The sequence below is a fragment of the Scomber scombrus genome, chromosome 13 (assembly GCF_963691925.1).
Source record: "Scomber scombrus chromosome 13, fScoSco1.1, whole genome shotgun sequence".
Taxonomy (NCBI): domain Eukaryota; kingdom Metazoa; phylum Chordata; class Actinopteri; order Scombriformes; family Scombridae; genus Scomber; species Scomber scombrus.
This window is the reverse complement of record NC_084982.1, coordinates 5,434,630-5,461,298: the sequence shown is the minus strand read 5'-3', so window position 1 is coordinate 5,461,298 and position 26,669 is coordinate 5,434,630. Positions and strand designations below refer to the sequence as shown.

General features: G+C 40.1%; 1 protein-coding gene across 2 annotated transcripts in view; it reads left to right on the top strand.

Moving 5' to 3' along the window:
- itprid2 (ITPR interacting domain containing 2) overlaps positions 1 to 26,669 on the top strand; it is a 56,685-nt gene that overhangs the window by 5,014 nt on the left and 25,002 nt on the right. The window contains exons 2-10 of one of the 2 annotated variants that reach the window (XM_062431402.1): positions 5,916 to 6,008; positions 8,613 to 8,777; positions 9,426 to 9,468; positions 11,878 to 11,927; positions 12,175 to 12,228; positions 22,360 to 22,399; positions 22,521 to 22,622; positions 26,045 to 26,104; positions 26,206 to 26,353. In XM_062431402.1, the coding sequence (XP_062287386.1) occupies positions 5,966 to 6,008; positions 8,613 to 8,777; positions 9,426 to 9,468; positions 11,878 to 11,927; positions 12,175 to 12,228; positions 22,360 to 22,399; positions 22,521 to 22,622; positions 26,045 to 26,104; positions 26,206 to 26,353 (705 nt within the window). In that variant the 5' untranslated portion in view covers positions 5,916 to 5,965. The remainder of the gene's footprint in view (positions 1 to 5,915; positions 6,009 to 8,612; positions 8,778 to 9,425; positions 9,469 to 11,877; positions 11,928 to 12,174; positions 12,229 to 22,359; positions 22,400 to 22,520; positions 22,623 to 26,044; positions 26,105 to 26,205; positions 26,354 to 26,669) is intronic. The other variant, XM_062431403.1, reaches the window with a different exon arrangement.

Here is a 26,669-nt window from a genome sequence, read left to right as displayed (position 1 = left end):
CTGCACATTGAACTATAATCAGATTTTAGGCTCTTCCATGTGAATGCTAACTGTTTCATATCTTTCATAACTGTTTCATCATGGTCTCCATTTAAATGTAATACCAATAGTTGCGTAATAGATGTCGCAATTTTGACTGTATCAAATGTTTTAAAACAGTAAACCATTTTTGATGCAGTTGTTGCATATTGATTCACTGCTTTAGAGAGCGTTGTTTCCCCCATCACTACAGTAAACCAGATGAAGTGATGATAAGATTTTAATGGAGTTAACGACAACTATGTTTGTTACCGTAAAGTCAATGAAACCTTCACTAATACCTGTTCAACATGCATGAACATGCAGAAAAGCAATATTCTCAGCAGCTTTACAGTCTCTCATTCACCGCTGGTATGTTTTACCAGCATGAAGTGACTCATGTTACAGCCTCAGAAACTAAATAACAATAACATAAGGCTACTGTTTCAAAATCAAAGAGTACATTTATCAGAGCACTCACATGAACGTGGCGCTAGCACAGTGCTAAATATTTTTTGAATTTATGAACTGTCTGGCCTTTTTTGGAACACGCAATCCTTGCTCACAACAAACACTGTTGTCCATGGTTTTGAAACAACAGCTAAGTGATGGTCAGATGTATCTTAGTCTATGGATACATAAAGCTTAAACAGAGAGGGCAAAAAATACAACTGAGATACTGTAATACACCCATTGTGGTGGCAGGTTTGTGTTTTACACAACTGCAGCATGTGAATTATATTGTTATGAAACAAGCTAAAATGAAAGCTGCTTGTATGTCGCCAAACTGTTTAACTGTCTTTGTAACATGTATGAAAATGTGGCAAATTCTTGTCAACTTAGCGACCAGCTGTTTTGTCTGTTCTGGGCTACTGTAGAAACATGGCGGTGCAAAATGGTGTGGAAGAGGACCTCTAAAGGATCATTCTAAGCTAACGAAAGCACAAAAATTCTTATTTTCAGGTTATTATACACTAATGAAAACATACTTATGAAAATTATATTGCATTTCTACCAATAGATCCTCTTATATCTTACATACTGTTCCTTTAAATTGATATTAAGAAGAAAAAAAAAGACCAATAATGGTGCTTTTCCACTAAACAGTTCTAGCACTACTCGGCTCGACTCAACTCGGTTTGGTACCAGGAACGACCTTTTCCATTACTATAGTACCTACTCAACGTGGGCGGGGTCATCATAGCACGGTTGCGCGAAACTGCCGTGACGTTTTATACGCGACATAAACAATGGAGGGCATGGAGGCAGTGGTGTACTTGCTGTTGTATGTGGCTTTCTGTCACACACAAAGCAAGAAAATTGAGCCGCATGGCTGTAACGCTGCTGCCGGTATTTAAAAATGCCGGGTTTGATTCTTGTGTGGGACGGCTCATGACTCTTCCAGTGACTCTTCTGACCAATCAGTGGCCGGCAGTCTGTTGACGTCACATTCAGTATCGGCTCGGTTCGCTTGGAACCTCACCAGAGCAGGTACTAAAAAAGTAGCAGGTACCAGGTACTATCTCTAGTGGAAACGCAAAAAAACCTGTGTCGAGTCGAGTAGTGCTAGAACTGTATAGTAGAAAAGCCCCATGAGAGTATTGATAAAGAAATGGACTGATAAGGAATATCTATTAACAGTATCCATAAAATCCCTCTGGGTTTCAGGGTTGTAAAGCCATCTGTTATGTAATTCTGTAAAGCTAGCGTTTTCTGTTAGCTAAAGCACTTACAATGCAACAGTCAACAATATCCATTGTCAATCAAAACGTTGTCAGACAACAGTTTATCATTCGTCATAAAAATAACAATAACACTAATACTAATAATGATAATGATAATAATAATAATTAGTGAGTACATTAAAACAATTGTGCACGACTTGTATCATGTTTTTTCCCCCTTCAATAATGCTTTTTTAAATTTTTGTAAAATAAAACTGGCCGACTTTTACCCAAACCCTAACCCATTCACATGTCATAATTATATTTTACAGTTAGTAATGTCAGGAATAGCACTGATGTAATAAATGTGAGATAAATTGGTTTGTTTTTCTTTAGAAAAGCAGACAAGTTTATGTTGACATTGACTTTTCTCTGACTGACTGGTTTAAAAAAATAAAACAAGCATCTGCAATATTTAATCTGATTCTATTAATGTAGAAATAATAAAAATGTGTGATTATACAGGGTAAAATGTCTTGTTTAATACTATCTAGACAAATACAGACAGTTTAAACAAAATAGTTACGCTCCAGATGGATCCATGGTCAGATATGTAGTTCCTTGTGTTAAGGCTATTGGACATCTATTCAGATATGTGTGAGGACAAATCTTACACAGATGGACACATGTTTGTACTGTTTATGAGGTACAGTATCTAACATTAAAGCCCCTTTCCACTCGTGGACTGCTGCAGGTTGTTGACATTCCAAACTGTTTATGGATGTTGGCTCATCATGGATTGGTTTACTTGACTGTTTTCTGGAGATTGAGCCTAATGATGGTGATGCAGTCATTCAGTTTGCCCAATAATATGGTCTCACGCAAGATATCGCAACAGTCTTTAAACACATTTGACCTCAGATACTCACATATGTGTTTCCGTAATAATCATACAGTACAAACATTAATTTGGTTGTTTAAAAAAGAACTCTGTAGTGCACCTTTTAATATTGAAATATACAGATTTTTGCAGCTTTAAAACAAGAAATATCAAATCAAGATTATAAATATATCCAGCAGCAATTATTTGATGACAACTTTTTGTATCTGACAGCTTTCCATACTTCACACATTCTGGTCTGTACTAAGTTCTGATACCCAGAACTTTTTTTGTGGATGTTTGGATGCTTTTTCTCCGCTATGAGTGCTTGTCAACATTGAATCCTTTAAAAACCGACTCAATCCAAACAGACAGAGCTCCTGTTCTCTGTACAGGATGAAAATACATATTTGGTAATGCCTCCTTTAAGCCTATAATAGCACAGTGTTTGACACTTGGACAGATTTCAAGGATGTGATTAGCGTGAAGAAACTAGTCACTAGTACTGATGTGTTCACTTAAATGTGTTAAGGACTCTTGCTGTACTGTGTGGTGTTGTTGTTTTTCCGGCATTCCAATTTGTTTTGCATTTGGAAAATAGATCTAAAAATAAATGTATCCCTCCCTCACCCCCTGTCTTTCCCTCTCTCTATCTCTCGGACAGGAAGTCGTTCTGTTCTTCACTCTAAACACTCGTTTCCTGTTTCGCACGTTCTCATTTAGATTTGGCTGTATGCCCCTCTTCTTTTCTCCCTCCTCCTCTCCATCATTCTTCCTCCATATGTATTATAATATGCAGTACATGCATCGGTCTTCAAAGACTCAGTCAACTGATAATGTAACTTCATCACTCAGTCAGTCTGGGACATAAACACTATGTTTACCACCGTGTTTTAGGTTTTCTCATCACCTCATTATCATTTTGGCTGGACTGCAAAAGTGGGGTCCTATAGACGCAGATGTCTGTCCCTTACTGACTGAGTGAGTGATGTAGTTACATTATCAGTGTGAGTGTTTGAAGGCTGACCAATGATGTAACTTCATCAGTTTCCTCAACAAAGTGTCACCACTTCTCCTATTCGTCATTTTAAATGAAAAACCTTCTAATGTTTCATACTCGGTCCAGCCATAGATTAGACTTTGACCTAGTCTTGTTGCTTTGTTGATCTCTTTATTGTTCCTGTGTTCTTACAAAGTTTTATTTCAGTCAATTGCTCTGTGACTCTATCTACTTGTTGGCTATTATTAGCCACTGTGTAACCAAATGACGCAAAGTATTTTTACATTAGCATACATAAACTGTGATCTCGTTCCTCTTGGTATGAACGATTGGCTGCTAGGGCTCAACCAGCATTTTGCCTGTGACTAAGAGAGTGAGTGACCAGTGTGTGTGCGTGCGTCTGTGTGTGACAACAGGAAGCATGAGAGTTTTACTCAAACTGAAATAAACAACTTGGACCCAAAGGATGCTACCAACATAGATTATTATTAACAATGAATGTGTTGATATTGTTCAGTTGTTTAGTCTCTTTGTCTTTTTTCTTTTTTAAGTTCTTTCTGCTTGATAGATCACTTAAATGACCCACTGAAAAAATTGCTTACAGACAATTCTCATTGTCTTTTGATCGACTAACTCATTACTCAGATAAGACTACTGGGTAAGAGTTTCTTTGATTATGAAGTTTTTGGATGCTACATTTGCTAATTGTGTCTAAGTCAAAGTACAGCTGAGGTTGATGGAATTGCATTAATTTATGCAGTAGTTAATTATATACCAAACTAGTGGACAATTCATCTTCTTACAATTCATCCTGATGGAACCATACATGTTTGAACTAGATTTTATGTAGATTTCACTCATAACCATAAATGAGAATGATACTCAAATACAAGTCTTAGACATCCACTTACCAAGTTTCTGCCCCATCAAAGGTCAAGTAAGGATGCATTAAATGTTAGGACAAAAACTCTGTACATGAACAGCATTTCTGTGTTAATGGGAGATGTGACACCTTTATTGTGTAACAAAGTCCTTAAACTTGGGCAGCAAAGGTGTGATGACCAGGCAGAGACACTGGTCAAGTGTTCATTAGTGAGTTCTTCACTGTATTCATTGTTGAAAAGGTTTGATTTTACAGTTATTGTGCTTGACAATGACTTCAACTGATTCAGTTATGTTGTTCTGACTGTCCTGTTTTCGAAATAGTTGTATTTAAAACAGATCTGTTTGGCATAATAGTGGCATTTTTCATTACCGCCCTAAATAACTGCCACTGTTTCATTACAAACCAATCACAAAGGTCTTGACCTTCCCTTTGGTGTATTTCTCAGTCCACTCATCCTTAAACTCACTAGCAACCTGTCTTTTTAAAAATCAGATAGTTATGAACAATCAACTAGAGTTCCTATATCTGACAACCACCTTGACAACTGCGGCACCTAGCGGGTGGCTGAATAATGACAGGTGACGGTATGTGATAATGATCTACCATTAAAAAGTGTCTTCAAGTTATACTACTAGTCCAGTTGATTCAATTTCCCAGAGATAACTATGACCTGGACGAATGAGAACATTCACAGACATGTTAAGTTGTGGTTCAATTTTGTTCCCGATTCCAGATGAAATTGTTAATTTGTCCGTATGCTGCACTGGAGTTTGCCTGTTGGGTATGTATGCGCTAGAGCAGTGGTCTTCACGATTATTTTCATGGGAGCCACACTGGCAGGACACAGTCAACAGGAGAGCCACTTCTATCGCAAAAACATCAAAATTCACTTTAACCAATGAGTAAAGCCACCTACTCATTTGTCACCCCACGACGTGTAATATCTAATGCAGCCGATACAATCTGAATTCAAAACGGCCTTAATACTTGGATGACTGGAAGCAGGCATGCATTTACTTTCTTCGTGTTATATTTGTTTATAGTTTGTTGTTGGAATCCTTGTGAATTATGGTCATTGGCTTCATAATCGCTTGAGCAATGAGTAACACCGCACTAGAGGATATGTCAGGGGGTCACTATATTCAGTAGGTTCATCCTCTGGGAACCATGAATGTCTGTATGTACTGTAAATTTCATGGCAGTTCTTTTTGACAGCTATTCGTGTGTGTGTGTGTGTGTGTGTGTGTGTGTGTGTGTGTGTGTGTGTGTGTGTGTGTGTGTGTGTGTGTGTGTGTGTGTGTGTGTGTGTGTGTGTGTGTGTGTGTGTGTGTGTGTGTGTGTGTGTGTGTGTGTGTGTGTGTGTGTGTGTGTGTGTAATCTCAGCTACTCTCAGTGTGGGTAATTTGGTCATCAATAATAAAGGCCCATCTCTCTTTCTCTCTCTCCTACCTGTTGCTGATGTTGCAGTAGAGTTGTCAGTCTCTGACTGACCCAAACCACACACACAGCAGGCAGATATGGAGAGTGGAGCTCTGGGAATGGACACAAGCACTGCTACAGGTGGGTCTTCTTACTAGCACACACACACACACACACACACACACACACACACACACACACATACACACACACACACACACACACACACACACACACACACACACACACACACACACACACACCTACCTGATGAAACTCTGACAGTGTGAGTGGTTTCCTGTATCAGTTAATAATAACAGTACAAGGAAGTATGAATCTGCCCAATGCATTTGATGGCAGTCTAGCAGCATTTGGTGTTTTTTTCACAGAACAAAGTTGCCTCAAAAATAACTAACTTCTTATCTTGGTTAAAATGTAACTAATAGCCATTTTAGAACAAACATTTCTAGGAACTGTGAAACCAGAGGAACTAAATCATTGTGCATCTTATATTTCCACTGCATCAGAACAACCGTGTAGATTAGGCAAATTAGGGTGGCAACGCAATAACAAAACAACATCAGCTATTTTCACAAATGAAGAAACAGTGTTGACATGCGGTATTTTGTATCTATGATATAGTACGCATCACAAGGTTGGTTTGATGGGATGTACTGTGGAAAACAAACAATGGACTGCTGCGCCAACCACTCAACCAAAGGATAAACCTCGTAGCCAATGGCCAGCGTGTCTCATCATGTGATCGTTACTCTCTAACTTTAGTCCCTTGTTCCTCCAACTGAAACAAAGGTTAAGTCTCTGAGTTCCTCTAAAAGTTGTTGATCCCCTGGAAATTGCAGTGCAAACAACCTACAAGTAATCAATGCTAAACTACCCGAGTTACTGTAATTCAATATGGGATGAACTAAAATTGATGCTCTTAGCTGTTACTGTGAAGCAAATGCAGGAAGTGGTTTGTTTTAAATGGAAACAAATAAATTGAAAGTTGTGATTCTTTCATGTTTCATGGCACGACTTTATCCACACATGACACATTGTACTGGGAAGGGTTATATCTTGTTTGCTGGTAAATGATGACGTTAGTCAGCTCAGAACAGACGACATTGTAGATCAACTGCAGGCTGAACAAAGAATGAGTTTCCTTTATTCAACAATGTTGTTGACATTTAAAAAAGAAATTTCAAAAGAGGCCTATTCCACAAGGAATACATAACAAGCATATATATTGTGTCATATATGACACAAAAGAGCATAAAATAATCTACTTAAGATGCATATATATGTAGGCTATTTGAGTTTTAAAGAAATGATTTAGTAAATTATAAACAAAACTGCTGAAAGGAAAGAAAAACTTTAAAATGGACAATTTCAAGCTCTGTTTAATGACCCCATGGCCTTTCCTCTAAAGGCAGCCTTAAAGGATAGGTTCACCATTTTCATGTGTTTCTTAAAACAACAGTCTGGTGTCTATATGAACAGTGAAATAGGTTTTCCTTGCTGTAATCATTCCTATTTAAAGATCCCCTTCAAATGTGCTTCTAATGCAAATGATTTAGGACAAAATCCCCCTAAAAGCCATTTTGTGCAGAAGTTGATGTAAAGCTTATATGAGGTTTCAGCTGCCCATATAAACAGTCATTTCCCCTGTTTATACTGACTATTAAAAATGTATGAGGCTTCAGCAGTCTTGAGTTAGTCATATCAAGTGGATATCTCATGTCACATATGTCACATTTACAGTGTTTTTAGCATCAAATTCCCTGTTGGTGTTTCCTCGGACAGTGTTTCCCTGTTGAGCTATGTGGAAGTTTAGTGTAGAGTCTTTCAATCAAGACTAATACATTTGGCCTCTGAGGGGCAAACGGGGAGAACTTGTTTGGACACATGTTCTGGGCAACCATATACCAATGTCCAATACCCTGTGTATGTTTGAGTGCGTTGACCCATTTATTTACATTCAATTATTTGCTCACTATAGCACAGGTAGAACTTTGAGTCCATATGTCATCACAGGTAAGTTTTTCATTCATCACAAAGAAAAGAGACGTCACAGTGCCACACTGACACAGTCAAAAACTGTTTGCCCTCTCCTTCACACATCCCGTGCTCATCACCTGGGACTTACCTGAATGCACTTCTGGTGCTATGCACCACCCACTGTTCAAACACAAAAATGGCATATACACAGATATGGTCATCAGTATAACAAAGAAACAAAAAATGATATTATGGCTGCAACATATAGTAGCAAAAAGAGGGACTTTGGCACTAAAAAGACTGTAACGTTGAAACATAGAAGACTTGATTTGACTCACTTGGACGGCTGAAGCTTCATATTAGCTTCAGATCAACTTTTAGATTTTTGCACAGAAGGACTGTGGATTTTGTCCTTCATCACTTACATTGTAAGTGCATTGTGAAGAGATCTTCTAATGGTCAGTATGAACAGGAGGATTGATTACAGCAAGATAAACAGGTTTTAATGTTAATTTGGGCTCCTGACTGTTGTTTTAAGACACACTTTTTAAAAATTGTAAAGCCGTTAGGTGGTGTGGATATGTAAAGCGAGGAGTGTTGCATGTGATTACTCAGCTTGATTCACCTGCTGTGTGTGTTTGTAGTGAATCGGTAGTAGTTTCTGTTTGTCCGGTTGAATACCTGCCAAACCTGATCGATGACTTATTGCAGTCAGGTTGATAGATTATTTGCTTGATTGACCCTTAGATCCCAGAGCGCAGTCAAACTGCAGCATAGCCTGTCTACGGCGTCGGGCCTGGGCCCAGAGCAAAGACTGGCAAGAAACAGAACCAGAGCACTGTGGCCCTCAGGAGCCCCAACAAAGCCAGATGGACTCTGAAGGGAACACTCAGAGACCCTCAGAAGAACCAGGTGAGAACTTACTGCCCCCCAAGCAGTGTTGTTAATGTGGAGTTTCTTTTTACATGAGTCCTGTAATGGCTCAGAAAATCCCAGATTTTGCTACAATATCCAAATTTCACTTTCCTGCCAGCCACTGTCCACTTTAGCTGAGTGCCATTGTCAGGCTGAAGTTGGCATGATGGTATATCTGTATATGTTGGCTGATAAGTATCAAGAAACTGCAGAGCAGCGTTCTAGTAATATTACATATGCGATAATTTGGGAACTATATCTCTACTACACAGTTTGTGGACTAGTCAGCACTGACACTGTAAAATGTTGATATCTCAAACCACAGTGCCTGTATTGGCTTTTAATACTGCTTAAGGTGTGTTAGGCTGCTAAATGTCCACTAGATGCTGATCTAACGGACTAATACCACTAAATAATTGACAGAATTATCAATTATCATCAGTTGCAGCCACAGTGGTGTAAACAGGTCATTCAGTCATAAGCTTTGGTGGAATTGCAGCTTGCTGGCACCATAACAATAATCAGCTGAGATGTTTAGAGTTATATCCTGAAGTGTGCTACCACTGTAATGCTTTTATAGCATGCTGTCACACACACAGCGTCTGTTGGCTGTTGCTTTAACATGCTCCTCTGTCCCTCTGTCAGGGCGGGTTCCTAACAAGATCACCAGCTGGCTGAGTGAATGCAGGTACAGTATCCATTTACCACCTGATTAAAGTACGCGCAATGTATCCTACCGCCTTATTGGCATGTGTTAAAGTAGACTTTTCAAAATAAGATGACTAAATGTTGACTCTGACAGGATCAAGTTCACTGTCTTAGAAATCAATTGAAACCAATGTCCAATGAACCAATGAAGGAAGAAAATCTATCACAAAACTGTAAACAGAATTAATTAATGCACGGTGTGGCCCTTTTAAATCCTGACTGACTGGTTCAGTAGAAAGCTGGCTAAATGGTTTTCTTATTTAATTGTTTATTGATATCTTTGCCTGGTGTCTTAAGGTGTGTGTGTGTGTTTAGGAGTTGTATTATCAGCTGCTGACGTAGAACTGATACAGTGAACGCCTAGATGTAAAACACACAACACACTTACATAAAAAAGGAGTAGACCAACGCCCAGAGATAGGGCCCATAGAGCTGGAGAAAGAAGGAAAGAAAGACTCAGGAAGAAGCTGACAGAAGAAGGAAAGTGATGTTAAAAAAAGAAAGTAGAGTAAACAGAGGAGGGGTTTTTTTTCTGCTGAGTCAACACTGTTATCACACACACACAAACAAGCACGCACGCACGCAAACACACACACACACACACAGTATGAGCTGCTGTCACTCAAAAGCTCTCCTGTGCTGACGTGTCCTCCATAATATCACTGCGGGAACATGACCAGAAGAAACGGGTTACTGTAGCAACAGCTGCAGGCCAGAGCCCCGGGGCCAACATGGCTGCTGGGGGAGCACTGCGTCTGCGCACCCTTATACAAGCGTCTGAGCGTGTGATTGTTGAAGGCTGGCATGAAGTTTGTCCCATTGATAAGCTGCAGGTTGTGTAACAGTTCAGGGTTTCCAGTGTCTGGCTGCAGACGGCAGCTCAGACCCAATAGCTTATTGCCGCTGTCAACAAGCCTATAGTTAGCCTGGGACGGCTAGTCTGGTCAGTAGAACACCTGGGATAGGTACTAAAAACAGGATTTAGCCTGAGATATTGAGCCTTGCCTGGTCAGTAGTAGCCTGCCCTTACCAGGAGTTAGCCTGGGGTAGTTTGCCTTTACTTGACAGGCAGTTAGACCAGAACTTTTACCATTTATCTGATGGGCAGTTAGCCTTAAATTTTACATTTAGTCATTTGGTAGACACTTTTACCCAAAGTGACTTACAATTGAGGTACGACTGCCATCCAGGTTAAGGCTGTCTGTTAACCTATCTAATAACTTTAACCTGACAGACTAAAGGTAAAAGTAAAGGTACTGTAAGCTACTGTCTTGCCTCCCTTGTAAGTTGCTTTGGAAAATAAGTGTCTCTCAAATGACTAAATTCAAGGCTATCTGCCCATGTTAGCCTAGGATAGTTAACTTTAGTCAGACTAAAAGGAGCCTGGTATACTTAGTCATATTTCATTTAGCAGATAACTTGTGATACTTTGCCAAAGTGAGACAGGCAGTTAGCCTAGGATAGTTAGCCTTAGCCTGTTAGATTGTGATAGCGTTGATTGGTCAGTAGTTAGCCTGGAAGTGTTGCACAACCAGGAAGATAGGTAAACCTGACCATTTATTGGCTTTGGATAGTTGGTGTCATATACATTGGGTTATCTTGTTCTCTTTAATTCAACCAGCAATTACTTTGGGATAGTTTGTGATAGATTGTGATAGCGTTGCCTGGTCAATAGTTAGCCTGGAAGCATTGAACAACCAGGAATTAGCCTGCGACAGGTAAACCTGACCATATATTGACTTTAGATAGTTAGTGTCACATACAATAGGTTATCGTGCTCGTTTTAATTCAACCAGCAATTACTCTGGTATAGTTTGTGATAGATTGTGATAGCGTTGCCTGGTCAGTAGTTAACCTGGGAGCACACCCAGGAATTAGCCTGCGACAGGTAAACCTGACCATATATTGGCTTTGAATAATTAGTGTCATATACAGTATACAGTGGGTTAGCTTGTTCACTTTAATTCAACCAGCAATTAGTATGGGACAGTTTGCTTTATATGGACTGAAACTTAAGGTGGGATAATTACCCTATTTGACCAGTAGTTAGGCTGGAATTGAAGCTGTAGCCTGGTTTGTTGTTAGCTAGCTTAGTCAGCACTGTGCCTTACCTTATCTCGCAGCTAGTTGTATTATCTCAGGCTAAAGGTGTTTAAGGCTAGCATGATGTAATACTACCACTGACCTCCCCTACTGTATGTGGTTGGTCATATGATGAAAGCGGCACAGCCAGTGTGTTTTGCCCTGTTCTATTGGGGTTAACAGGAGCTGATGTGACCACACTGATAGAGCGGTCTGTGTGTTCTAGAGTGTGACTTGTTTTCAATGGTCAGTTTATGGTGTGGGTGTTTTATATAACTCTCTCTCTATTTCTCTTTCTCTCATCCAGGACTCCCCTCGGAGCCTCGCTAGATGATCACAGTGCTTCTCCCAGCAGAGGTAATTCACATTTTCTGCTTACTGTGTGTGTGTGTGTGTGTGTGTGTGTGTGTGTGTGTGTGTCATATTGTGAAGATCCTAACCTGTTCCACTGATAAACTAGTCATCATAACTTGTTTTTAAAGTCAGTATTTTGGGTTATATATCAGAATTGGCTGAGAACTTTTTCTTTCCCCATGTTACTATTAATATGTTACTGCAAGGATTTCACAACTTTATTACTGTGTGTGTGTTTGTGTGAGAACAGGAGTGCTGAAAAACGGCTGCAGCTTTGAAGATGACCTTTCCCTGGGAGCTGAAGGTCAGTACAAGAGAAAAAACTCACAATGCAAACAAGATTAGAGATTTCTGCTCATTGTTAAAATTTTCCCACCCGCGTTCTGCTTATTCTTAATTTTTTTTACTGACGTCGGCAACTTATGGAACACTTTGACATTTTGAATCCTCTTGTTCTCCATCTATACAGCGTAAGCAGGGCTGCCGCTTAAATTTCCTCAGGCAGTCATTTCAATCATTGCACTTTCTTTTTTTAGCTGTGTCATTGTACATGAAGCAAGGCTGTGCATTTTGCAAGTCCTTTCTGTAAATTACCTAACTGCAAACCTAATTGTCATGGTAATGAGGAAGTGTGGCTGAAAAGGAGGCCAGATCAGTGCAACGCATGCTGTGTCTTCACCTCCACGTCTGCTTGCCCCCTCGGTGCTTTCAGCTCCGGGGCTGAATGCTTTCAAAGTCGGCTAAACCACTTGTGAATCAGACTCTGGGATTGCTTCCTCTCCTGCAGTCTACAAACATGCACCCACACAGTGAGCCAGCGTAAAAAAAACCAACTCCTGAACCACTGTGGGTCTGAAAACCGCTTTTCGGATCTTAAAAGTCCATATTTCCAGGGCTCCTAACTTAGACCAGCTGTAGAAGAACTTGACATCTTGGTCCTTCTTGTCAATATTGAGTTACAATCAAATCAGCACTGACATTAGCTATGTTGGCTGAGGTTCTTCCCATTCTTTCTCTTCTTTTCTCTCCTTTCTCCAGTGACTCTGGATGTGTGTCAAACAGGACTCTGATTTTGAATTTCTGCTAGCTACAGATCCAAAATAATTTGGCCGTTTGGGGACACTTAAATGGTCCAGTTTGAACAGAAAACCCGCTATGCTAGTTTTACTGGTTGGAATAACGCTGAACCACAACGCACGCTGCTTCTTTAGTATTGTACACTTCTTAACAGTGATTGGCAAAGAATGAAGGGGTGCAACACCAGTGCCACATACTGATCTGGAGCGTGGACTGAGACTTAGTGACTAATGTTCATTAACAAAATAAATAATAAATCCGGTTCTGTTTCTTTGGGGGTGCCACGGTCATTCACAGTCACCTTTGCTGGATAACCTGGAAGCCTCCCCCAGCCCCGCCTATGGTCAGCAGTCATTCAGGAGTTGAGCTGGGTATTAGTCCTCGATACCTTTACAGGATCAACCAAAATAAATCGATACCAAATAGTATTGAAACATCTCCCATCAAACAATACCTGCAATCAATCCTTTTTGCACCCAGAGCTAGAAAATATGACTATTTATATGGACTTGCTCACAGCCAATCAATACAGATGCTCTTCGATTTAATGGAACATGTGATTGGCCCACTGTCACAGTAGCTGCAACCCGTCTGTGGTGGTGAAGTCGTGGTGAATTTGAGTCGGCGTGCCTAGCATCTCAGCAGCCAAGATGCCACCTAAACGCTCTAAAGTGTGGCTACATTACACGCCTGTTACACCGTATAAAATGTGTTATTGGTATCGAGTGAAGTACTCAATTGGTATCAGTATCACTTCAGGGGTACTTTTATTGGTACTGGTATCGTGATTCTTTAAACGATACCCAGCCCTATTCAGGAGAAATGCTTCGCAGTGCATTAGGATTTTATTACTGACTTATAATTGACTGACTGACAAATCAGTGTGCAAATCAGACATTGTGACATCACAGATCTTACAGGTAAAATTGTAATCCTCAAAATTCCAGTTTAGGTGTATTGATGAGAAAGCATCTGTTATCACTTTGAATATTTTCAAAAAGCCAAGAATATGTATAGGTGACAACAGCAAGTAGCAACTACAAATCGTATCAGAATTTCAGTCAACCAACTAATGTCACATATCATTATCATTCGTGATCATATCAGTTACATTTTTGATGTGTTACTTTGTTTGCTACCAGCTCCATGGTGGACGAATCAGTTCCAAAAAGGGGAGCAATTTCAGTACTGTGGAAGTGGCAATATTAAAAAAAAGTGCAAGAAGCAGTAGGAGCACCTGGTTGAGTACGAAAGCAGAGCCAAAAATCCTGCAAGGATAATTTCGTCACATTATCATAAAAAATCGTTATCGCAGAAATACCTTGAAATAATGTGATATTAATTTAGGGCCATATTGCCCACTCCTAGACCTTGTCACTCCCCGCAAGAAAACCAAGCTCAGGAGTTGCAGCAAATGGGGGATGACGATAAAGATCTCACCCTGGGGAAAAAGGTAGACAGAGAGCCTACAGGTGGATGCTGGGGATGGAGGCAGGGCTTTTAGAAATGCTGTATGAGTGACAGCTGTTGCAGGAAGTGTCAGCATAGCATAGCATGCATTGAATATATGTAACAATGAGAAAAATATGCCATGTGGATGTAAGAGGTAGACTCGAGTTGCCTGCCTGAACTGGCTTGCAGGCTTGGCTTCATAAACTACTGAAGTTTCATGACGAGCGACCCACTCCACCCAATTGCGGCTTCACAGCTAGAAAAGCGTTCTTTAAAAAAAAAAAATTGGGACGTTGAAAAAACAACAAAACCTTTAAAATAATAAGTGTGCATCTAGATAACGGGTGTATATCAAGGCGTGATGTCTGGCAAACACAACAGTGTCAGCAGAATCAACAGTTTGGTCATTCCTCTCTCCTGTTTCTTCACGAGGGAAAAGTCAACAGTCACAGAGGTGTGGAAACACACTGCATGCATGATTGACTGTCTTCTGTGTGTGTGTTTGGGTGTAGGTATTCTGTGTGTGTGTCTGTATTCATCATTCCTTTGGTCCATTATGAATACCGAAGTAATGGCTCTGATAGCGAGAGGGGGTACGCGTTATTGAGTGAACAATAGCCTGTAATGACTTTATGTTGAAGCACTGAACACTGACATGTTGGAATGTTGTGTGTGTGTGTGTGTGTGTGTGTGTGTGTGTGTGTGTGTGTGTGTGTGTGTGTGTGTGTGTGTGTGTGTGTGTGTGTGTGTGTGTGTGTGTGTGTGTGTGTGTGTGTGTGTGTGTGTGTGTGTGTGTGTGTGTGTGTGGTCAGCTGGTGTAGTCAGACTGAATAGATGCTAATGAGTAGATCTGACAGGTCATGGGGGTTTGTAGATTTTGATCAGGAACTGGCAGTCTCCGACACATTTTAGTTACAACACAGTAACAGTTTATTTAATTTCATATAAACAATTAATTTATCTTCCAGTAGTAGCATGTCCAGATTTTATTTCCTGGCTGGATGAAAAACAAGTTCTTCCCTAAAAAAAAAAAAACTGAAGTGGAAGAAGACACCTGCTACAGTGAGGAGCTGGTTCACAGTTAGACGTTAACATTTCCATGGACGTGACTTTATGATGGAAATATAATAATTTGGGTGTAGTTTTTGATGAAAAAAACCGAAGCAGCCTCTTTAGTTGAGTGGCTCTGGTCTACCCCCTGTATCAGCCTTAATCTCACCTCGTCCTGACAGTAAGCGCCCTGCTGAGTATGACAAAAGTAGCTTATGCCCTGGTGTAGTATGCTTTAGAGATGTCATGTATGAACAGATCCTAATAGTCTGTGATGATGTCAGACATTGGCAGGACAGGATGGGGGGGGATTAAAGTGTTAATGTCAAAATAAGGCGGAAGTGAATCAATGAATTAAAGGATTCAGAGCGAAGTGGATGGGAGCGAATTAGTGTAAGGAGGCGAGTCATCGTCTGGTTTGACTCCTTTAATCCAGCTGTCCGTCAGAGAAGAAAGCACTGTGGATTCAAAGACAGAAGATGAAGAAATTCAGCTGAAATGAAGTGGGGAGAAGAGTGAGAGATACACTCAAGACAGACAGTGGGAGGGCGACAGGTCTCAACAGGTTTCTGTGAACTGAGAAAGAAAACTGCAGTCACACTTTCCCCCGTGATGAATTTCAGTTCTCGGACAGAATGAGAGTTAACTTGTGTCATAACAGTAGATTAACTACTCAAACTTCTTAGTGGTCCCCACTAGTTTTGTATCTTTGTCCTAAAATTCTCTTCTTTTATTGCGAGGTTTGCTTGCATGAGCGTTCCTAGTCAAATTCGACAAACTCTCTTAACTGCCCAAACTTGTTGTAAATTGCTCATTTCAGCCTGATGAGTGTCACCTAGTCCTGGGTAGTTTGTGTGATGTGATCATTATTATCAGAATCCGCACCCCTAAACCGCCCATATAAAGCTCCACCCGTTTGTGGGCGAGTTTCGTTTACAAAAACAAGATCTCAAAGAGTAAAATACACTGTGAAGCTTCAAGTCCTGTAGACGTGAAGTTAGATGTTAAAACATGTCTGTCTCAAGCAAAGCGGCTCATTATGGGGCTGAGATATTAGAGTAGAATATTATAGCCTACAATAGGTGAGGTTAGACTGTCAGCTATGACTCAAGATATTGGTCAGAGACACTCGGGCAGCTTGTGAGACAAGTTACATAGCAACTACTGACACATAGAAGCTGCTGGGCCAGAAGACTTCCGAGGAGAAATAAACCAAAAACTAAATGTTATTGTTTCCGAGTTGAAAGAAATAACAGAAAGAGTGGAAGAGACGGAGCAGAGGGTGGCCGACATGGAGGAGTGTAATGCAGACATTAATGAGGTGCTCGCCTAGAGGCTTGAACTTCAGAAATCCATCCAAGCCCATCTAACGGACCTGGAGGCACACTCACACAGGAATGACATCCGCATCCACAGTATTCCAGAGGGGGCCGATGGCAATAATATGAAAGCATTCCTGGAAGAGTTTTTTTTAAAAAGGGGCTGACCCTCCCTGACACCCCTTTTGGCATTCAACGCTGCCACCGGTCACTCGGATCCAGACCGCCACAAGACTCTAACCGGAGGTCAGTGGTTGAGGAGCTTAAGGAGAAAGAAATTCGCTTCCAGGCGCTCTACCCGGCAAAACTTAAAGTGTTCCTCGATACTGGTCCAACTGTCAACAACTGCACACAGGAGGTGATGGACGATCTGTGGAAAAGAGGATTAATGCTGGATGAAGGTGAGGCGGCGGCCCCTGCACGAAACACATCTTCAGCAACACCGAGGCAACCCAACTGGGAAACTGCGGGCGCAAAATCACAGCTCGCCTCAAGCACATCCAAGAGAACCTCAAGGGGTTTCGACACAATAAGGATGCTCCATGAGAACTTTCTGTATAATGATTGACTGCTTAATCTACTGAATTCGGTAAGATCATTTTTAACACCAGATCGGACCGTACTGTACAATTAGGAAAGTTTTCCTATGTCTATCATGCTTCATTTAAACTGACCTTATATCTGGGAACTGATGCCTAGTTTTCTATGTGCACAGCTCTGATGTTTAACACCAGGAGGGGCTCGTTCTTTGTCAATGGACTCCCCTCTCATCCTAAAAGTTGAGTTCACACTTCAAAGATAGAAGTCATTAATGTTCAATAAATATGCTGGGTTCACAAGTTATATAGTTTTATTTTGTCACACAGATGGACGTTTGAGTGCCTGGTCAAACTTCTCATTCGAACACTGATAGAAATGCTTCATCAGGATTATAAAGTAATCACTCTTAATTTTAATGGGCTAAATAACCCCAAAAAACTATAGCTAAAATGAAAAGAGAAACAAGACATAATCTTCTGGCATAGATGCCAGAGCACAGAGCACGAAAAACTACGTAAAATGGGGTTTAAAAACTCATATTACTCCTCATTTGAGAAGGGGAATGCGAGGGTAGTGGCAATACTAATTTCAAATAGAATTAACTTCCAAATTACAGATAAAGAAGGATGTTACTTGCTGGTCGAGGGGTCTATTGATAATAGAGAAATCATATTATTGAATGTATATAGACCACCAGGAAATGATAAACAGCTGATGTGTGGCAGGCTCTCCACCTCATCGACCATGCGAGAAATAATAATATGGAATCTGTAGTTAGAAGTCTTGACGCCGATAAGGCTTTTGATTCAGTCTGTTGGGATTATCTATATTTGGATCTTAAACATTTTGGATTTAATGATCAGGTAATTAAGGTTTTGAACTTCCTCTATTGCTCGTCCACAGCCAGAATTAAAATGAACGAGTCCTTATCTAAGACAGTGTCTCTGAAAAGGGGTTGTCTTCAGGAATGTCCCCTTAGTCCCACACTTTTTCATTTTTTTATTGAGCCGTTGGTACAGACAATAAGAGAGGACGAAAATATATCAGGCATACTGATTGGAAGAACAGAACATAACATTTGTTTGTACGCAAATTATATTCTTATGACCATTACTAACCCCAAAATAAGCCTTCCCAAATTACTATTACTTAATAAAGAATTTGGCTCATACTGTGGTTACAAATAGAATTTACACAAAAGCCAAACTTTGATCTTTAATCAGGGACCGCACAAGAACATTTATAGGACATGTCAATTTAAGAATACAGGTAACACAATTAAATATCTTGGAGTACAAATACCAAAAGATTTAACTACTATTTATGACCACAATTATACAAACATTTCAACATATATCAAAACATACCGAAGTCGCTGGTCGTTATATACAATGAATATGTATAACCTAATAGAAGTAATTAAAATGAATATACTACCCAGGCTCTTATCCCTCTTTCAATACCTGCCAGTTGACGTACCTCCCAACCAATTTAACGAATGGAATAGGATGATATCGTCATATATTTGGGGAAAACAGAAACCAAGGATTAGATTTCAGACTTTACAGTTGCCTAAAGATAAAGGTGGAATGGCCTTGCCCTGTTTGGAAGATGACTACAAGTCTGTTGGCGTGATCCGGAGTGTGACGCAAAGTGGAAGATTTGGAACAGAATTGAATAAATGTACCTCTCCAGACTTTACTGGAAGACAAAACTCCAAAAAAATATTTAAGTAAAGTGAGTAACTGGATTGCAACCCCTCTTAACATCTGGCACAAAAGCTTAGAGACTCAAAATTTGATAGAAATGTCAGAATATTAAGCTGGATAGCATACGATACTTATTTCCCACCAGCCGAACTGGACAGCAGATTCAAACACTGGTTAGCTTTGGGTATCACCTCATACTGCAAAATTTCCTTTGACACTGGATTAGACTCCTTTTAACGACTTTCAGAAACCTATGTTCTGGAGAAAAGAGATTTCTTCAGATATCTCCAACTGAGACATCATTATGGAAAAAAACATTAAAACCTATGGGGAGGAGGGAATGAGCCTGATCAGGATATTTACTAATGCATGTAAAAATGACTAAAAGAAAACTGATTTCCAGGATTTATTCCGCTCTACAACTGGACAGGGGTCTTTCTACAATGTACATAAAAGCAAGATGGGAGAAAGAAGCTAACATACAGTTAACTGAAGACGATTGGCTTAATATTTGCAGGACACAGTCCTGTAAAAAGTTTTTACTTCATAACTCCAAAGCTTACAGACCAACAATCCAGAATATAGAAAGTGTTGGAGAAGGTGTGGTAATATGTCTGTTGACCACTTCCACATATTCTGGGAGTGTCCAAATATCACTTCATACTGGGTAGATGTAATAACAGCAATCAGATCAACTATCAACTTATAGCTTGATCTTAGTTTCAGTGTTATATATCTAGACAGATACCTATTACAAATATTACTAGCAAGTGGCAAAAAAGCAATAACCAGGAAATGGCTGAGCAGTGAGTGTCCAACAATCTTGGACTGGATAGAAATAGTAAAATAAATTCACAATATGGAAAGATTAACATTTTCCCTAAGACATGATACAGAGAAGAATGTTACTTGGATTCGAGTTGACTGTTTGCTCTGGATGGACTTCTCACTGGGACTTTTAAAATATGTAAATAGGACAGCTATTGACATGATGGAGGTGTGTGTGTGTGTGTGTGTGTGTGTGTGTGTGTGTGTGTGTGTGTGTGTGTGTGTGTGTGTGTGTGTGTGTGTGTGTGTGTGTGTGTGTGTGTGTGTGTGTGTGTGTGTGTGTGTGTGTGTGTGTGTGTGTGTGTGTGTGTGTGTGTGTGTGTGTGTTTTAACTACCCTATTTAAATGCTGTTTGTAATGTGTTTTTTGAATACCCTGATGAGGGCCACAAGCTGAAATGTGTTGGTTTAACAGTTAAGTTGTTCTGTATACTACAGGTCTTGCTGGAGCTTTGACCCTTTCATGATTATGTATACTATGTTTCACTTTTACTGTTTCAAAAGAGGAGGCTTTTAGGATGAGGATTAGTTTATGTGTTATGCAAATATGAGGCTATTTCAGGTAACAGGTTGCTGAAGTGTAAACTCTGATAGCATCAGCTGCCACAGAGTAGGAAAGTACTGCACTGTGGATGTGTTAGTCATGAACAAAGCTTTTTTATTAAAAAAATGTAATCTCTAAGCCCACAAACTAATGCAGTTAGTTTATGATTTCATACAGTACACATCACTTTGTGTTTTTAGTTTGGGAAAGATTTTTAAAAAAAAGACACCATCAGCAAAACTCTTAAAATGCTGAGTATGGTTCTTACCACAAGCTTTACAGGACTGCCAGGCCAGAGTTCTGTTGCTAAGCTATGATTAGACAGTCGCTCTAAAGAGGAGGCGTTTAGCAAATGGTCAGTTAAAGATCATTACCCTGTATCTCAGATCCAAGTCACTTTAATTAGGTCTGGGAAGGGTAGGTTCTCCACTGGTTCGTTAAAGAGCAGGTTCAAAGCTAGCTGCTCTGTGAGGCCATACAGCGGTGCAGTGCATTAGCTAAATGCTAAAGTAAGCGTGCTAACATGCTCACAATAGCAGTACTACTGTAAGGTGCTGATACTTTGCTTTTATTGTGTTCTGCTTATATCAGTCAGTTTTTTATATTTATTGTAACTGACATCTCTTACAAACAGTGTTTTTAATTTGTTTCTTGATTTAGGCTGCCAACTTAGCCTACCAGAATTAGCCCAACTAGCCTTTGAGCTAATTGTGGTATTTTTACAGTAATGTTTATTAATGTGCACAGTTCCTGACAAACTCATTAAATAAAATAAAGCGTCTGAGGCTGACAGGGATTACTTCAGTTTTTGCAGGTATTTGGTCATAAAAACACCAAAGTATTGGACAAATTCAAATTTGATGAAGAGTCATTAGGATTCATCCTGAAAGAACCAAGAATTAAAGTTTATTTTGAGTGTAAAATTGCAACAGCCTCATTACACTTTATAAAACGTATGATTACAGGACAAAAGGATAATAACAGCAGCTCTGTCTAAGAGAAATCATGCTTTTCACTTATTTACAGAAATCTGTATTCAATTTTCTGCCAGTCCATCTTCTAGATGTAAAGATATGTCATAGGATAAGATGAGACTTTGAGGGCGCGCAGGTGGTCGAGTGGTTAGAGCGCATGCCACGTACGCAGCGGACCTCGGTTCAAATCCCGGCCGGAGGACCTTTACTGCATGTATCACCCCCTCTCCCCCTATAATTTCCTGTCTGTCAACTATCAAATAAAGGCGTCTGTGCCTGAAAAAAACCTTTAAAAAAAAAAGATGAGACTTTGGTCTGCTGGTGATGCTATGGGAAAAGTCAGGGGATGACTTAAATCATTAGTCTTCATCCTCTAAGCACCATGAATGTCTGCAACCACATTTCATGGCAATCCACCCAGTAGTTGAGATATTTCAGTCTGGACCAAAGTGGTGGACTGACTGACCAATCATCCCTAGAATGGCGAAATATACAAACATTTTTCTTTTTCCAGCTTCTCATGTGATGTTTTTGTTTTTCTCCGTTTTATATAATTGGACTGTTGAATTAGCCTGGTTCCAGACTTCTGAATCGTTGCCCACATCTGATTTTTTATTTTTTTCAGAAATTTAAATAGGTCACAACCACAGCTTCTTTGTCAACTAAAATGTCATTGACTTGATGGATGATGATTTGCCATAATAAGTTCCCTCTCATACAAAAAATGGCTAACATGAACAGTGTTAGCCATTTCATTAGTCAATAGCCAGTCAGACACTGACTAATGAAAAGAACATGCAGTCCAATTGTCACCTTGAGCTCTGAGGGAACTTGTGATGTGCATGTTTGCCTATTTTCTGACATTGAATAGACTAAACAATTTATCCAAAAAAAACAAAAACTGATGTATGAGTAATCTTTATTTACCTGTCTGTGTCCACAGCCAACCATCTTCAGCCCACTAACAAGAAAACTGAATCCTGGTAAATAATTTTCTTCTCCTCTCTTTGTTCAGCAAATGAAGTTCAATTGTGCATTTATTTCCAGCTTGTTGGTAACTTGTTTTCTCCTCTCTCTATCATGTGTTTGTGTGTATGTGTGTAGTAGTAATTTTGGTCTTGCAGCCGATCATAAAAGGAGTCAATATAAAGAAAGAGGAAGAAGTATGAACTCCACAGGATCTGGGAAGAGCAGCACTGTTTCCAGGTAAGTTCACACCATCAGCCGTCAGTCACACTCATTGATGTTTGTGCAAGAAGTAAAGCAGTGATGTCAGGTAGAGAAGAGTGGTGACACAGCGGGCTGTTACTAATTTCAAACCAAATGAAATGACAGAACAGAGATCTTTATGTTTGTACCTGATCAGAGGTGTAAATGTAACCGTAGATGATCTTTTGGCTCTAAGACCAAACACAGGTTTACTGAGGAATATGATGTGGAGATCCCAAGATAAAAAAAATGATTGTATAAAAGATGATTAACGGTATGAGAATTTAAAAAAATAGAATTAATTTTAGTTTTTTAAATAGTTTTTTTTTTCTTGTGAAATACTGGACAAATTCACTTCTTCAGCTTCTTAAAAAACAGTCTGGGCAGGAAAGTCATTCTTTGCTCAAATTACTAATATCTCAAAAGTTTGTGTTTCCATTCAGTAGCTAACTGAAGCCACTTACTGCTATAACGTAAACCAGGCTCTGCCCAAACTCCACCCCAATTCCACCCCTAGTTCTGCCCAGTGACATCTGACTGGTTTGAATATAAATAATAACAGCTCACAGTGTGGCCACTCTATCCAAAATTGTGGGTGTACACTTTTCAAGATCTCCATCATTGAAACAGGTGTGGTCAATATAATAAATACTTTACTCTCTAAGCGCATCAGTCGATTTGTGCTTGTCTGGAGAGTTAACCGTTGAACTGACTGTGTTTTGGGAGGATGATTTTACTGGTGGTGGGTGGGCTGGGTAAGGTGATGATGTCCAAGCAGGGAAGTGTGTCTGATGGAGCAAGGGGTTTGGGTAGTGCTCCAGCAGTTGGAGGCGAGTGTATGGATTAGGGATGGGCATTTGAATACATTTCCTTGATCGATCATCAGGAAAATTAACGATCAATTATCGATTTAATCTTCTTCTTTTTTTTAATCTTAAAAATGCCAGGAATATACAAAATACAGTGTTGTGTTACAGTGTTATTCCAATAATTATTAGTCCAACAACAATCCTCTTAGACGAGACAGTTAATGTTTGACTGTTTAACAAAAAAGATACGCTTGATGGCGCTTGTAAAAGCAGCTGAGCCCGAAGCTCCGAGGCAGACCTCTTAACATAGCAATCGCTAACGTGCTCTTAAATACAATTGAGCCTCTTTTAGAAACACTTCCAAAAAACAATCAAATCTAATAACTTAATCAAAAAACAGAATATTACTCAGGACTGACAGTTTTTTTCGAAATATAATATTAAACGACTCCCAGCTGAGAGAGAAAGAGGGAGAGTGAGTGAGAGAGATAGTGTTACTTCACAATTATGCTTATTTAACTAGAGCCACATAAAACAACAAGAGTAACTCACCTAAAGGCTGCAGCGGTGGTGACTGTCCACTCTTAACAAAGTAAAGTAACTCCAGCCTACTGATTCTCGTTGAGGAAGATTAGCATGTTAGAATGCTCAGGGATCAGTAAGCGCAGCCTGGAGACAGTTAGTCCAGCAGCTGAAAACAGCCGATCTGAGGGGACTGAAGTACTTGGGATGCAGAGGCATTGTCGTGCTAGCCTTGGGAACCTGGCCAAGGTGCAGGGTTTACAATGAACTCTGGCTTATTTTAGTTTGAAATGGTCCCACGCTAAACTTCGCCTTGACCTCTTCATGTTTACGTTTGATATGTATGGCAGCTTATGGGTAGCTGAGCCGTTTTCTCTGTCAAATATCGCCCCCGTTGGTAAGATGTCTCATTGCTGCCACATAGTGAAATTCATTTGATTGCTTCAAGACTCACACTACACAACCTCTATTTGATACCAGGGTTTGATCAATAAAATGTTCACAAGATCATCAAAATTCTTAACGATCAATTTTCGATCAATCAATTAATCATGCCCATCCCTAGTATGGATGTATTATAAGAGCTGGATACCGGGGCAAAAAGTGGCGTCAATTCAGTATTGTCAGAATTGTTCGGGTGGTGCATATCCCAAAAAAAGTTTCTAAACCCGGGTTCCTTCTCGGCCCACAAGATGAGGAAGGTTTTACAACTTTAAAACCTCCATGGATCAAACATTCATAACAGAAAGAATCATAATCAAACTTGTCTGCTGTTCGAGGTGTCCTGTCAACAGTTTTACAGATGTCTCTTTTACAATGTTGGTCAAAGGGGAAGATTTTTTGTGCTGCAACACTGTGACTGACCACTGGGTAAAATCGGCTGCAAGGCTAAGCAGTGGCGCCCTATCCAGCTCTTGTCATACATTCATTGTCGAGTGGTGTTTTGTGTGTAATGATTGCTGCATCAAGGGTAATGGCTGATGCATCATGGGTAATCCATCCCCTACTACTTTGCTGAGATGAGGATTGATAGACTCAGTGTGACAACTTTTTGCCGCAGATTAAAGGATTTTTTTTTAGCTTGATGGTTGCGTCAGGTGAAAACCAGGCAAATGGTGGTTAAAGGCCACCAGAGCAGAGACGTATAGAAACACCACAGAGTTCCAACCAGAGTTTCACAGAGCCAATAAAGCTCCATTATACAATGCTGAATTCCTCCACAGCTACAGTAGGAGCTTATTACACCAGTGTGTGATGCAGAACCTTCAATGGATTCCCCGTTTTTTTGGCAGCGCTGAATGCAAACCTGGGTGTACTTTATCAAACAGTCCCTCCAGAAATCTGTGAAACTTGTGATCACACATTCAACCAGTCCAAAGGGTGCAATCTGTGCCTTGGCCACAAAAAGATGGCCAAGGCAGAATATTTTCCAATTTTACCACTCACCACAGTTATCTGCATAAAATAACTGGAACTTACATTCTCAGGCATTACTTTGCCCTCAAGCTGTGTGTCACTGTGGCCAAGTTTCTTCAATTCACTATCTAATACCTAAAAGCAGTAGTTTGGTTTATGTAGCTTGTTGTCAGCATCACATCACATGGCAGGAAACACTAAGGTTACATCATAGCCTCCATTTAGGAGACAAACAAGTTAGAAGAGTTGCCTGGCTAGCTGCCTGCAGAGTAACTGACTATAAACAGGACATACCTGAGATTGTAAGAGATCTCTAAACCGTTTTTCTTCTCAAAGGTACCCTTTATATACCATGAAATATATAACGAGAAATTATAATCAAAACGAGACAAAAAGGGTAGCCGTTTTTATAAAAGTCACTGGAAATTGGACTGCAATTTTGTCATTTTTGGGCCACAATATTCACAGGACAACTTAGCGAGGTGGAGGTGGTGCTGCTCTAGGTGAAGCTGTTAAGGAGCTGGTTTGGGCCGAGCATTGTCGAAATCTGCATGGAGGCTGTGGCGCCGCACTTACTTACTACACCACTAACCAAATAAAGACCTCACTAACTAACCCACTAACAGCAAGCTGTGAGTAAGACATACTAACTGGCTGTCTGTGTCTTCATAGTGTTTCAGAGGTGTTGGAGCAGTCTGAGGAGCACCCAGAGGAGATCCTCCACACCCTGCGGTTAGACTGACTAACCAACCAGCAGACTAACTCACCAGCTAACTCACCCACTGACTGGCTGACTCACTAACTGACTGACTGTCTGTGTGTTTTACCCACAGTGTGTCAGAGCTGCTGGACCTGTACGAGGAGGACCCAGAGGAGATCCTCTTTAATCTTGGTTTCGGCCGAGAAGAACCGGACCTGTCTGCAAAGGTTCCCTCGAGATTCTTCAACAACTCCTCCACAGCGAGAGGCATTGACATCAAGGTACAGACAACAGCATTCACGATAATAGTGGAACTCCAAATGAAATGCGGCGTGTTTTTAAAAGACTTTCAATTTATACAGGCTGTGACTCCAGGTCTGTTTACTTAATGGCATCATACACAAAGACAGAGCAGTTGCGTCATTCTTCTCACATGACTTTTGGCACAATTTTTGCAGATGCCAAAACAATTTGCATTCAAGAGACTCTAACGAGTGCCTGTTCAACCATATGTATCCAGTAGGTGGCAATGTGTATATTGATTTTTTTTTCCCAGCCCAGTTTAAATTAAACCACACCTACTTCTGCATGACCCTC